Source organism: Cryptomeria japonica, chromosome 1, assembly GCF_030272615.1.
Source record: "Cryptomeria japonica chromosome 1, Sugi_1.0, whole genome shotgun sequence".
Classification (NCBI taxonomy): Eukaryota; Viridiplantae; Streptophyta; class Pinopsida; order Cupressales; family Cupressaceae; genus Cryptomeria; species Cryptomeria japonica.
The window spans coordinates 229,606,875-229,621,343 of record NC_081405.1 but is presented as its reverse complement, the minus strand read 5'-3'; the positions used below and the strand labels follow the sequence as shown (position 1 = coordinate 229,621,343).

The window sequence follows — 14,469 nt, the reverse complement described above, 5'->3', positions numbered from 1 at the left end:
TAGAGTAATTACATTGATGTCCACAAGAGACAAAAAGTGATGGGACTCAAGAATACATCAGTTTACAATCAAAAGTCCTAGGAATATGCTGGTCACAGAGATGGCAAAGTGTATGGTGCACAATCAAGACATGACATATAGTATTGGGAGAAGGTGTCGATACAACAGGATACATCCTTAACTGATGTCCTTGTTGACCTTTGCAGACCTAAGGAAGTATGGTCAGGCAGGAGCCGCAGGAGTACATTGGTAAGTGATTGTGTTTTTGATTGTATTGTTTTTGCATTGATTCTTGTAGAGAAGAGAAGTTATATGCAAAAAGAAAACCATTTATGTTTGTTGGCTACAGTGAGCACTACAAGGCATATAGATTACATGATGTTTCCTCAAAAAAAATTATGGTTATAGACACCTAAAATTGTCCTCTTTAATTAAATAAATATTTTTATTTATTTAATTATTTAAGCCTAATTCTTCTATTAATTAAATAAATCTTTATTTATTTAATTAATTCACTTTAGTCCTTTCTAAGCTTTTTCTCATTTAAATAAATACTTATATTTATTTGAATTGCCCTTTTCCTAAATTAAATAAATATTTTATTTATTTAATTGATCCCACTTCTTCTATTAATTAAATAAATTTTTATTTATTTAATTAATTCATTAGCCTTTTCCTTCAATGACACATGTCATTCATCTCTTAATTCTTCTCTTACCTACCCCTTTATCATTTAATTATTTCTTCTACCTACCCTTTAATCCTAGCCGGCCATTTATCATCTTCACCTCTCGATCTAATCCCTTCATTTCTTACAGTGTTCTCTATATAAGAGGATGCACTCTTCATTATCAACCCTAATGACAAGAACAAACCTTCTTGCGATCAAGCTATCAACCACATTTTCGTTCTCTATTGAGCTCTTGTGCACACATAAAATCTGAGAGCAAATATATCAAACAAGATCAATGGAGATAGGAAGAAATGGAGATTGAAACCCTACTAGACATGTGAATGGTATATTTGGTTTATTTTGTTTATTTGCATGGTCTTAGGTATCTTCATTTGTATATGGTGGATTGCTTTCATTGTTAGGCTAGGGTTTTGTGGTTGAATCCTTAGTAGTCTTTCAATATTGTTGTTTTTCACTATCCATTTTCCCCATATACAATAATTAGTAAGGAATGTAGATTAGAAGATGAGAAAATGACTTCCTTCTTGAACGATGGTAAATTTGTAGACAGTATTATCGGTAAACTGCTAGTAATAATCCTAAAACATGTTCCAGCTTGGAAATCAAATAAGGCTTGAAGCACGAGACATCAGAAGGTTTGAGTTCTAAGGGGACCTGATAAAGAATTAGGTAAGACCCAAACTTCACAACAGAGCCAACAGTAGAGGCCAAAGTGGTATTGATTCTATTGAACCATAGCCATCTTACGTTTACCCCTAGCCTCTGCTGCCCCTAAACTGGATGGAATTGGTGGCCTTTGAGTTTGCAAACTAGAAGAAGAAACTGCAAAAACCTGATAAGCCCCACTCTTGGGTGGCAAAGTACATGACGTAGGCACTTCATCTTCATTGCAGCCCCATAACTTTAACATTTCAGCCCTCTACTTCAAGTTTTTATTCACCTTCTAGCAAACTCCTACACCTTTGCCTTGAATAAGAAGGAAGTGAGCATTAGTTCTAGTAATGCTGCCAAACCATTCAAGATTACACAAGTTGCACTTCCACTTTCTAGTGCCCCCAGCTGTCCCAGGTTGTGCTGGTACCTTAGATGCAAATTGTTTTAAGGGTGATTTTGGATCAAAGGGACCCTTGGCCCATTTTTTGAGGATTTCAGAAGGGCAGTTGAAATTTTCACTCCCAATAGAACTTGTTTCAGTTTGACTTGTCCCCACCTCTTATGTGCTAGGTTCATCAGATGATTCATTTTCACTATGAATCTCAACATCCGCATCTTCACTCATGGTGTTAGAGCTCATTTTGACAATGATAATGATGCTGCAACAAACAATGTTTAAAAAAAAAAAAAGATATTTTTCAAGCAAACTATTTTTAATTTTTTTCCCAAAGAACTTAGAAATGTATGTAAAACTAGATTTAAGTTTTTTGTTTGCTTGAAGTTGAATATTAATAATCAGCATCATTATTAATATTCAACTTCAAGCAAACAAAAAAAATTCAGTTTCTAGGTTTTTTTTTCTAAAATTCTTTGTTTCTAATGGCTGCAATTTGGTTCTTGAATCAAAACATTTGACCCATTAACAAATTTTATTTTTAAGGAATTATGAATGGTGAATTCCTACCTTGAATCTTGAAGCAAGAATGAAGAAGCTTCCTCTAATCCTCTTTCAAGCTTGCTGATTCAACTTGCAGTCCACCTCCCTGGTTTCCAAGCTAGAGCAAATCAGATGTTTTGACATTTTATGTGGTTGCAAATGACTGAAATGAGACTAAATGTCTCTTTTATGAGCTTCTCAGTGTTTTAGGGTTATGTTTACCAATGCAAATTGTTTTTTTTATTTTAAAAACACCTTTTTTGGCTTTCCGCCACAGGAGACACCTAGGCATCTTTTTCCCTGTTGAGGGACATCTAGGCGTCCAAGAGACGTCCAGACGTCTCTTCTGAAAGAGATGTCTCTCCCGTGCAGTGAGACAGAAGAAACGTCTCTTCTGTGGCTAAGAGACGTGGCGGCGGTGGAGGGGCGGCAAAGAGACGTTTTGGACGTGTCTCCCCATCCAAGAAACGTCCCCATCTCAAAAACACTTGGTTTTTTGGGGGAGACGCGTCCCCGTGGAGCACTAATCTATAGTGATACTGAAAGAGTGAAAAAGGTTGTAAGAATGCTATCAATTTGCCATGCCTTAACCATTTCTCTGTTCCCCTTATGTTACAAGAGACGAATAGCATCATACCATTTGGATGATGTTGAACATTATGACTTCATCAAGAACTATACTATTACCTTTCAGCTCATTAAATTGCTCCTTTTCACCAATGGCATACTAAAATTTGCTTCAAAAATTACGTATCTAGAATCCATTTAGGGCTTTCTTTTTTTTTCTCACACCTTAATCGATCAGATGAATGGTGGTAATGAGGTCTTCTAGTTGCTTTCATTTTCCCTTTCCATTATTTCCTCATGATGCTAATTTATGGGTGTCGACAATGGACATGAATTGAACTGGTCCATTCGTTTTCTTTTCTGACCAGCTATTGTCCACTGCTCTTTGATGACTGCAGCTTCAGTGGGTTTTGATCTTTCAACTTGGTGCTTGGTGTACTCTGCATTTATTGTATGCCTACCATGGCATCCTCTTTTGCTTCAGCAAGAGCTTCAAAGGGATTAGATAGACTGATTGGGCTGAAGCTTTTCCTTTCCTTTCAAATGCCCTCTCAAAATTGTCTTCCCCTTCATCTTTTACAACCCTTTCCTGTTTATGGTTGTTTGTGATGGCTGCTTGTGTTTGCCTTCTTGCAGAATGGAAAATGTCCCTTTGATTTGAGGTAGTTGCTAATTTGTATTACCTTGGTTGGCTTAAGCTTGCGGGTACAAGGAAGGCCGTATGGTATAGATCCTAGCCAAATGTGCATGATCATGCAGATTCGACATTTGAAATTGATAATTTCATAATCCAAAAGCTGCTCTCACTTGATCCCTCGCATGTCTAGCGGCATTCAATCAGGAGAGACTCACTAATCACTAATCAACAATTGCTGCTCCTCCAATAATTCAGAGTGACGAATTTTGCCACTATTCACCAGGGAGAAAGAGGAACATTACCCAAACTTTGAGTGTATAGGAAGATCCTTTGGGCAATTGAATGTTGGGGACAAGGATTTCATGAAGAGCCCTGAATTTTTCTGTGAACCAAGGTCCTCCCTATAGAAGCCTGATCTTTTTCCTCCTTTGATATAAAGATGTCCACGAGGTATCTCTTTGGCATCATCAATATGTCTAATGATTGTGTCAGCTCCTAGGTGTCTTGCATCCATTCTCTTGAGCCTTTGGGCCCTCAAGAGGCTCCCAAGAATCTGCAAATTAGATATTTCCACCTTAGCACCCATAACCTATACTCTTTCATCCATTTCATAGGGTAGCAATTGGAGGGGATGTAATGGTAATCGGATTGTTTCTTAAGGAAACAATCGTCAACTAAAGATGAAATTAGAAACTAACTAAAGCTAAACTAAGATTACTTTATTGACCATTAATAAGTAAATATGCTAATATTATTCTAATACCCTCCCTTAATGGTCAGTCTATCAACTACACCAAGTTGCCCCCTAAATTTTACAAACTTGTTTGGGCTCAGAGACTTGGTGAGGATGTCTGCAGTCTAATCCTCAATCGGAACATACTGCAACTGAACTGATCCATCTTCTACAAGCTTGCGGATGAAATGACAATGAAGCTCAACATGCTTGGTCCGCTCATGGAAGACTGTATTTTTGGCAAGTTTCAGCACCCCTTGATTGTTGCAGTACAAGGGTGGAGGACCTCCTTGAGACATTTGCATGTCAGAAAGCATCCTTCGAAGCCAAACAGCCTCACAAGCTGCCTTTACAGTTCTCCGATATTCTACTTTGGTCAAGGAAAGAGCTACAGCCTGCTGCTTCTTGCTGGTCCATGTGACTACACCTGTGCCCAAACTGAAAACATACCCAAATGTAGACTTTTTGTCATCAATAGAACCTGCCCAATCTGAGTCTGTAAAACCAATGAAAGCCGAATGGTGGCATAGCAAGGAAAGCCGAATGGTGCTCATTTTGGTTGTAGGAGCAAATGTCTCCTCATAGTCGATGCCCTCTTTCTGCGAGAACCCTTTGGTTACCAAACGAGCCTTATACTTATCGAGGGTTCCATCAACCTTATACTTGATTTTATGCACCCATTTGCAGCCAATATGTTTCTTCCTAGGTGGAAGATCAAACAGGACCCGAGTGTTGTTCTTCAAAAGACTATGGTGTTCAACCTCCATAGCCTATTCCCACTCAGGTATTCCTTTAGCCTCTGAATATGTATAAAGCTCATAAACACTGTGAATGTTGGCCATAAGAGTAAAGTTCACTATGTTCTTTTGTTTGCTCTTGTTTCTAGTGGATCTACCCTCAATAAGTTCATCATCATGAAGATCACCAATAGTCTTGGCCCACCACTTAGGCGAGAGAGTAGAAGTACCAACATCCAATTCAGGAGGATCAGCATCACCTAGGGTGGTTGGAACAAAACCATTTGGATGCGGATCAAAATTTTCTTGAGGAAAGTTGGGTGGTGCAATGTCATGCCTGGGAGAGTCCAAAACTTCAAAGTCTAAGTCATTTGAATCCTTCCCATCAAGTGGACCTAAGGGAAGACAAACACCCAAATTTGTAGCCTTCAAAGGCTGATCCTCAAGGCTCAAAACAGGAGAAGAGAGCCGAAAGGGCCCTCGTTCTTCATCAAATACAACATCACGACTGAATATGAGATGATCAGTGTCTGCATCAATCAGCCAATAAGCTTTGTGGTTGTCATTGTAGACTATGAACATGAGTTTCTGGCTCTTGGAATCTAGTTTTGTGCACTTAGCATCTAGAATCCAAACATAAGCAATAGAACCAAAGACTTTCAAATGACTGATTTTGGGCTTCCTTCCAAACCAGGCTTTCCTTTGGGGTCATCTTCTTAACAGCCTGTGTGTGAAACCGATTCAAAAGATAGACTACAGTGTAGACGGCATCAGCCCAAAAAAATTTAGGAATATTTCGATGCTCTAACATAGATTGGGCCATCTCAGTGATTGTGTGATTTCTCCACTCAACAACACCGTTCTACTGAAGGGAGTAAGGTGTGGTAAGCTGACGTCGAATCCCATGTGTTGCACAAAAATTGGAGAAATCAGAAGAACAAAATCCCCCCCTTTGTCTAACCTAAGAGTGACTATATAATACCCTGACTCTTTTTCCACTAAGGCCTTAAACTTCTAAAACATACCAAACACCTTTGATTTGTCTTTAAGAAAATACACCCACATTCTTCTACTAAAATCAACAACAAATTATAGAAAATACCCGGATCCAGTGATTGAAGGAGTGTTCATTTGTCCACAGGCATGAACCAATTGCAACACCTTGGATGCTCTCCAAGTATCGCCATCTGAAAAGAGTCCAATGTTGCTTTCCAATCTGACAAGCTTCGCAAACTCCATGATTCTGAGTCTGAATCTCAGGTAACCCAACAACCGGACCCTCCTAAACTAACTGAGAGAGATAGTGCACATTGAAGTGCCCATACCGCTGATGCCAAATATTGCTGAAAGAAGAACTTTTGGCTGCCATGGTGTGCTCCTGAGAATCACCAATATCAACAAGTCTATAAAGGCCATGATCCTCAAGGCCAACAGCAATTGTAGTGCAAGTCTCCCTATCAACAATGTTGCACTTGTGCAAACTAAAGACGACTTCCAACTGTGGAGAATGGCGCATGATCTGACTGATTGACAACAAATTCAGCTCCATGCCAAGTACAAAGTATATACTTTGAGAAATATTAAATTTCTCCCTCTGGATTGAATCTGCACGATACCCTTTCTGACAAGTGTACTCTTTGCCTCCTTCAAAGATCACTAAATCAGTGAAAGGTGTGTACTTTGTAAACCAATCCCGGTAATGTGTGAAATGTCAAGAGGCACTAGAGTCGATGTACCATGCAGATGATTTCACATGATCAGATGGGCGTTTGGCCATGAACACATAGAAGGTAGACTCCTTCTGGTCAGAATGCGTGGTAGCATGGGCCTTCAGCTGAGACCCTCCCTATCTAGTTTGCTTAGATGCTAGTTGTTTCTTGCAATCTTTCTTCATAAGGCCATACTTATGACAATAGTTGCACTAAATATTCTTCTTAGGGTTCTCAAAAGGTTTGCCTTGGCCTTGCTACTGAAAGGACTTGCCTTTGCCCTTGTTATTATCCGAGGCTTTGGCAGCAAATGCCTGTTCAATGGAGGATGTGTTGGAGCTACTACCAAACTGTTTTTTCCATCTATCTTGTTGCAAAAGTTTGTTGTAGAGGTCAAGAAACTTGAGATCAACACCAGTGGATGTAATATTGAGCGTCTCAAAGAAATGCTCATATGACTGAGGTAGACTTTTCAAAATGATCACCACCATATCTTCTTCCTCCATTTTTCAACCGATAGCCTCCAGCTAGTCACAAATATCTTTGATTTTTGTCCAATGCTCTTGGAGAGACATCTTCTTGTCCATCATGATCAAAAAGAGCATGTTCTTGAGAAAGAACGCTCGGCTCTTATTTGATTTTTTATGGAGATCCTTCAAGTGGGTCCAGATCTCTCTAGCTATGTTCTTGGAAGGGACTTGTGGCAGCCAACCGTTAATGACGAACAGTTTGAGGAGCATAACAACTTCACAGTTGCTCTCATCATACTTGTCTTGATCTTTTCTCGCTATTGGGGGTCGAGATTGAGTACCCAAAACGACCTCATCAAGACACCGATATTCAAAGATGGTTAACATACACTGTTTCCACGTGTTGTAGATGCAGTCGTTGAACTTCTAACTACTTTCCAACATAATGTTGGTCAAAGACGCCATCACGAATATCGAGGTCAACTAGGTCAACCTTATGAAGGCACAAAAAACGAGGCAAAAGAATATAATTAAAAATCATAGGAAAGACAGTCAACACAAATATCAAGACGCTGAAAGAAAATAGGCTCAAAACCTTGGCACGGATTTTCAGACACAAATCCTGATACATGGATTTTGAGGCGTAGACTAGAAACGGAATAACCGGGTTGGGGTGCAAAAACCCGAGATCACAGGTAGTAAAAGAAAATACCAAAAGATTCACATGCTTTGCAAAACACAACAAAAGGATTCAAAACCCTAGTTGTTGCCACCAAATCTGGCACAGAAGACAAAACCACCCACAAATAGAAGATTGTAAGAAAAACAAAACGCGGAAAAAAATATACATGATGCAAAAGAGAAAAACAAGCCCTAGATGCAATCAGATCATGACCAGACAACACAGAAAACACAGACTTCGTCGCGCAAAAAGAAAGGAACGAAGACCCAACTCCGATCACAGATAGACCCAAATAAAAAAAGTCATCGTCACCATTTTTTATTTTTTTTCCGAGATTGAGCACAGAAAAATGCCACGCCGCGCAAGAGAAACGTGGGCATACAGACACAGAAACCCTTGTGAAAAAAACGTGATTTTCCTCGAAGAAAATTCTGCACAAAAAACCCACGATTTTGCACCAGAAACCCTCGAAAATGTGCAAGAAAGCAGATCGCAATTTTTCACTTGAAAAGATCAGAACAAAATATATATCACTAAAAAATTCCTGCAAAATTTTTGGAATTACAAACAAATTTTTGTTTTTAAAAATTTGCAAAAAAATTCATCCCGCTCTGATATCATGTAATAGTAATTGGATGATTAACATTAAATACAAAAGCTATATTTAAAGAGATTGCAAGGATGATGTTTCTTAAGGAAACAATAGTTAACTAAAGACGAAATTAGAAACTAACTAAACTAAACTAAGATTACATTATTGACCATTAATAAGCAAATATGCTAATATTATTCTAATAGGGGAAAGAGGATCTTATGACCATTCTTTGTGCATAACACTAATAAAAGAGCTTTAAATCTTATTTGCAGAAATCATCAGCCTCATTGGAGAAAGAAGATTGAAGTTTGGATCTGGATTGTGAAGGAAATCACTTAGTGAGGAGGACATGACCTCCAAAGAATATGAGAAATGTCCAACACCATGTGGCTACTTGGAGAACTAGCGCGCTAGTTGAGAGGTAAGGATGGAGCTGTTGTGGGATAGGGAGAAGAAGGCATATGCATTCAGGTGATAAGTGAGATATAATATTTCCACCATTAATTTCTTGTTCAGTTGAGATTCATTTTTTCTCTGTTATGTGTTTACTAATTCTATCAACTCTTTGTAAAACTTAAGTGTGGTAGGGGCTCAATGATTGGCATATAAGATCTAATCAAAAGACAAAACCTATGAGCTGAACTTGCCAAGAGGAAAATTGTCACATTACATATACTTGAAAACTGGATTTTATCATCTCCCATGAGCATGATTTTTGGTTTTGAGGCCCAAAACAAGTTGTTATATTCTGTTTTAAGAGAGAAATGAGATACTCTTACTACTGTACAGGTAGATTTTTATAATAATAAATTAATATTCATATATTGTAAATTTGTAAGTTTGTAACAATTATGTAACATGTTGCGCCAAAGGGCCTTTCAAAGTCCAAGGATGATTAATTCTCCATACAATTTTGAAAAAAGAAACAGTAAAAGTCAACCTAAAATACTGATAATAAATTATTTCAGAACAGAATGAAAGATGAAATTGCAGCTTTAAATAGCACCAAAGCAGGAGAAGAGCCCTCTTTATGGAGAGAATAGTTTGTTAAACATCACATGCATTAAATAATTAAAATCATATTCAAAACCAAAATATCTGATTTCGGGTCTCTGACCAGCAATTGTAGAAGAGCACCGAGTAACTGGTCGAATACGAAAAACAGCTTGGGGCTGGTAAACTATTCGCAATACTTGCTCCACAGAAACTGCATAAGAACATCAATCAAACAAGTAGTTCAACATATCATATTGAAGAGTTTCTGTGCAAGGTAAAATAAATAAAAATGCATGCTTGTACAACAAAATTCTTGATGTGTCAGCTAAATGTATTCATGTGAAGCTCAAGAGTACATGTTAAGAAACAATACTACCAAAAAAGACAATTCAAAACATTCCACAACATGTAAGATCACAAAACCTTTATTCTTCAACAAATATGTCCCGAGAGGACCCACAAGTTCCTGGTCAAAAATATAGAATGCATATGGAAGCTTCTCTTCCTGCACAAGATGAGAAAGTTCAGATAGCAATTCTACCAAGACTTCGACTACTGGCAAAAAATTATTTAAAGGAAATCTAAATGTTTCAACTGAATCATTTAAAAAGCGAGTGTTAATCAGTTGTATGAAGAAGTATCAGAAACAAGTAATTATCTCTAGTACATGCCTATGGAAATATATGTTCCATAATTATCATATTTCTCATACAATTCTGACAAGGAAACAGAACACGACATTCCACTTTCCCACTAGCTATCAAAAAACGTTTTACATTGCTTTTTTATGTTCCTTTATTAAGCGTGTTATATTTCTGAATACTCCCCCTTGGGTATCCAGGATTTCTGACTCTTGCTTGGAGGGTAAAACTCAAAATACAAACTCAGAAGGTAAAACCTGATGAATAGTCCAACCATCTCTCAGTGCTCTACATAAAATATGAAACTTAATCAAATTATTTATCAACAGATTTTGATCATGTCATTACTTCTACTCGAGACCTACTTCTAACAGCTAAAATTTCTTAAAGTGTGAATTGAGTTAGCATGTTTGAGAATGTTGATGAAGGTGGATGAGATAATAGAGATTGCATTAAAAAATAGACATGTCCACCAGCAAAAAATTGCAAGCTAATATAACATTAAAACATTTTAATATGCAAGTAGTCAGTTCATATGCACAAGTGCAAGAGGTCTCCGGAAGAGGACAGCCAAGATGCCATCATATCGGCCAAATAATACTCACAACATTTGGGCTGAAATTTGTCAGAGATAGACCTATCAAACATTTGCTTCCCTGTAACTAATAATTAAGTAATCAATTGCTAGATGACTTCACCATAAATGTATTTTAGATTATAAATAAATGTAGAATGGATATTAACAACAAATGTTGATGTTATAGCTAGGTCGGATCCCTTCTAGGGCCGACCTAGTACGTGTATGTGACTAATTGGCCATTGGCCTTTGTCATGCTTTATGTGCAATAAATATAATATAAATTGTAACGTGTGGGGCTGAGCCTGTATTGGACGCCAAACTTAAAGTATTAAAATGCTCTTCTTGTAAGCCAACCTAGGGTGAATTGGGAGGCTAAGACACATATATATTCAAAGTCTCAATCATGCATTCTTCACATTCATTCACACAGCGATCTCCTTCAGCAGCGATCAGTGAATATCATCTAAAGTCAGTGAATCATCTTTTAAGGACAGAGAACTACTTTCCAAGGACTGCAAACTTCATTCTAAGGACAGCGAACCTCATTCAAAGGGCAGCGAACTTCCTTGAGGCAGCGAATATCTTCTCTTGATCTGAAAACATTGTCCTTGATCAGCATTCAAGTATATTGCAGATAAGTCCTTACATTGCTGTGCGTGCCCTAGCTTGGATACCCTATACTACTGTGCATATCCTGCTGATCTGAGTGCTTCAAGTGTTGAAGCAGATTTGTAAAAGACTCATACTGATTTGTCTAATAAAGATCTCAGATTAATTGCTGGGTTTTTCACCTCCAAGAGGGAGGTTTTCCCAGGGTATTTTGGTGTTCTTTGTGTTCCTTGTTTTGATTTTCTGCTATTGCTATCTGTCTAATCTAAAATTAACAACAAACACCTGAATTGGAAACCCTGGAAGATCTTGAGCAGCAGACAGGAAGAACAGTCTCTTAGATACAATTTCCAAGACTAACTTTATACCAAACATATTGTGGTGTTGGACTCTGGAAACTCCCATCAATAAGAATCAAAGTGTGTTCTTGCAAGCTTGTAAAAGGAAACTGAGTAAGGTGAGAGTACTTTAAGGACTCAGCTATTATTGGTAATTTAGGTATGGGTCTGTCCCTGCTTACAGCTTTGCACTCCTTCAAACTCACAAAAAACTGACCTGGGCAGCATTCAAACTGGTGGCCATTTTATACCTAAGTACCCCACTTCACCCTCTCAAGATTACATGCCGACTTCAGAATCTGGAGCTGAGGTTGCTAACCATCAACCTATGGGCGTACCACATTTAACTGATATACAGAAAGTTACTTTGGAGCTGACAAAAAAGAGCTGTAACATTAATTCTACTGTCATAGATAACTTTCTCCTAGCGAGTAATCATTAAAGCCTGAATCTCCTCTGAAACCAGAGCCAACAGAATACCTGAGACTGTCATAGTTTTTGAGTAGTTTTTGAGTTAAGTTTTGTTTCACTGAGGATGAGAAAAGGTAGTGAGAAAACCACTACACAGAAAATTAAGACGAGATTTGGCAAAAATACTACCTTTGCTTCTCTCCAAATTGTTCTTTGTTTCCTGCCAATGGAATCTTCATAATTGTTCGGAATACTTGTTCTGTTCAGTTTTCTGCTATGCCTAGAGCCTGTCAATGGGATTTTATTACAGTTTACTGCTCTTGGGCACTTACCGCTGTTAGTGGAACTTTCACCCCTTAAGAATGTATTACAAAGAATAGTAAGAATGAATATTACAAAATATTTTTCCAGTACACCCTAAGTGCCTTAGGACCAGACTTTTCTATTCGCAAATGAGGGATCAAAGAAGTAGTGTTTATATTCTGTGCATTGTCTGCCTTCCATCCAAGCCACTTTCAGGGTGTTTGAAAGGACTGTTTATTTATATGGTATGGAGCAGCTTTGCGTACTGCACCCGAATGATTATGTTTATCAATGGAGAGATGGTTTCTTAGGGGAATTGAGTTGGGTCACTTTTCCGAAAATATGGAGCAGCTTTACCTCAAATGAATCTGTTTAATTGGAAGGTCAGAATACTCTTTGATTTTTTTTTTCACCAATGAGGCTAGTAAAAATAAGGTTTTGAATTGTAGGGGATGCTTGTCGAGTGTATAGGCAACTTGAGATTTCTATTGAAAATATCATATGGAGCATCCTGTTTATTTTGGCGGAAAAACTTCAAAGATATAGTGTAATGGCTGGCTACTTTTTGGTACTACTGAAACAAAACCTGCGGGCTTAATGACTTCGTAAAATAATAATTTAGAAATAAACGTATAGTTTGTTTTATCAAAAGAAGCATGCTGCGGAAAAGCTAATTCCAGGGAGTTTTGGTACCAACTATTAAACAACAGCGAGGCTGCATCTCAATATAAGCAAAAGGTCTTTATAGATAAATTTCCAATCCCACATATAATTAGACCGGCAGTCTAGCACCGTAACCTAGTGACGTTTGGTAAGTAAGCGATGGTTTAATTGTGAAATCTGAGCAATTGCCACAATAATGATCCGAGTTGAAAACCTACTAGTAATTGTACACTGTTGACAAGTGAAGGTATTTTTTAGGTCACAAGTCAACCACGAGACACAAAGGGATTGTTTATCCATTTACCTCACATATTCTGAAGACTGCAGCTCTTCTGAAACTCTCATGATCCCAAAAAATGAGTCAACTGACCTCGACCTCAAAATCCAGCCAAGTGAATAGAACAACATTTGGCTTGCACATTTTAGCTTTCGATGATGTTTAGGAACAAAAGTTTTGCCAAACGAAATCGATTGATATGCAATGTGAGCTTCGGCACTGGAATAGGACAATTTTAAGGTTTTACATGAGCAGAGAAAACTTGTTTAAAAAAAAACTTACATTTTTTAGTAGAGAGTTTACGATAGCGCCCAACTGAGGTGGGGTAATGTTCTGTGGAAGATGAAACTGCTGTCCAAGTTCATTGCCATCTGGGTCTGTGAGCGTACATAATACACTGTTCTCAGCAGAAGGAAAAACATCCTGTTGTTGCTCCTCCATGTTCATTGTTCTTGCGCCGCTACTCAATTTCAATGAAAGATTACCTTAAGCTAAGAATTTACTGCTCTGAACGCCAAATAAATCTTGGAACAGAGATGCAGAGTAGTTCCTCCTTTCTAAATTTGCAAGCACTCCTAGACATTCCTTACACACGCATAGTATGATTGAGTAATTACGATGTATATTTCTCTTTCACCGAGAACCCTATTTCACAATTTCCTTTTTAGAAATGTAATGTGTCTGCGGAAGAGGCGTGTAAGGTCTTGTTTATTTTTTTAATATATCAATGCAATACATGAGGTCAATTTGGTGGACTATTTAGAAAATGATATTATTTGTGGAACAAGATTTCAATAGAGATAGAGAGGAATATGGAGAGAAGACAAGAGATATAAATAGATAGAGGGAATAGGGATATATAGAAATGGAAGAGAAATATATATAAAGAGGGGGAGAGAGAGAGGGAGAGATAAAAGTATAAAAATGGAAATAGGAAGTGATATAGAGAGAGAGGTAGAGAGAGGGAGAGATAGAGTGATATGAGATAGAGATAGAGGGAGAGACAGGAGAAGAAATATGGAGAGATAGAGATAGATAGACAAAGAGATATAGATATAGATATAGAGGTCAAGAAACGGAGAGGGGGAGAGACAAAGGGAAACATGTCTAGAGATGGAGGGGAAGAGAGGAATATGGAGGTAGAGACAAAGATAGAGTGAGAGAGGAAAAGGGAGACAAATAGATAGAGAGATAGATAGAGGGAGAGGTAGAGATAAAGATAGATGGAGAGATAGG

General features: G+C 37.8%; 1 protein-coding gene across 1 annotated transcript in view; it reads right to left on the bottom strand.

Annotated features, from left to right (window-relative positions):
• LOC131035336 (notchless protein homolog) overlaps positions 1-13,919 on the bottom strand; it is a 131,778-nt gene extending 117,859 nt beyond the window's left edge. The window contains exons 1-3 of the mRNA XM_057967013.2: positions 13,516-13,919; positions 9,835-9,916; positions 9,533-9,622 (exon numbers count right to left, since the gene is read on the bottom strand). Of these exons, the coding sequence (XP_057822996.2) occupies positions 9,533-9,622; positions 9,835-9,916; positions 13,516-13,680 (337 nt within the window). The 5' untranslated portion in view covers positions 13,681-13,919. The remainder of the gene's footprint in view (positions 1-9,532; positions 9,623-9,834; positions 9,917-13,515) is intronic.
• Positions 13,920-14,469: the final 550 nt, after the last annotated feature.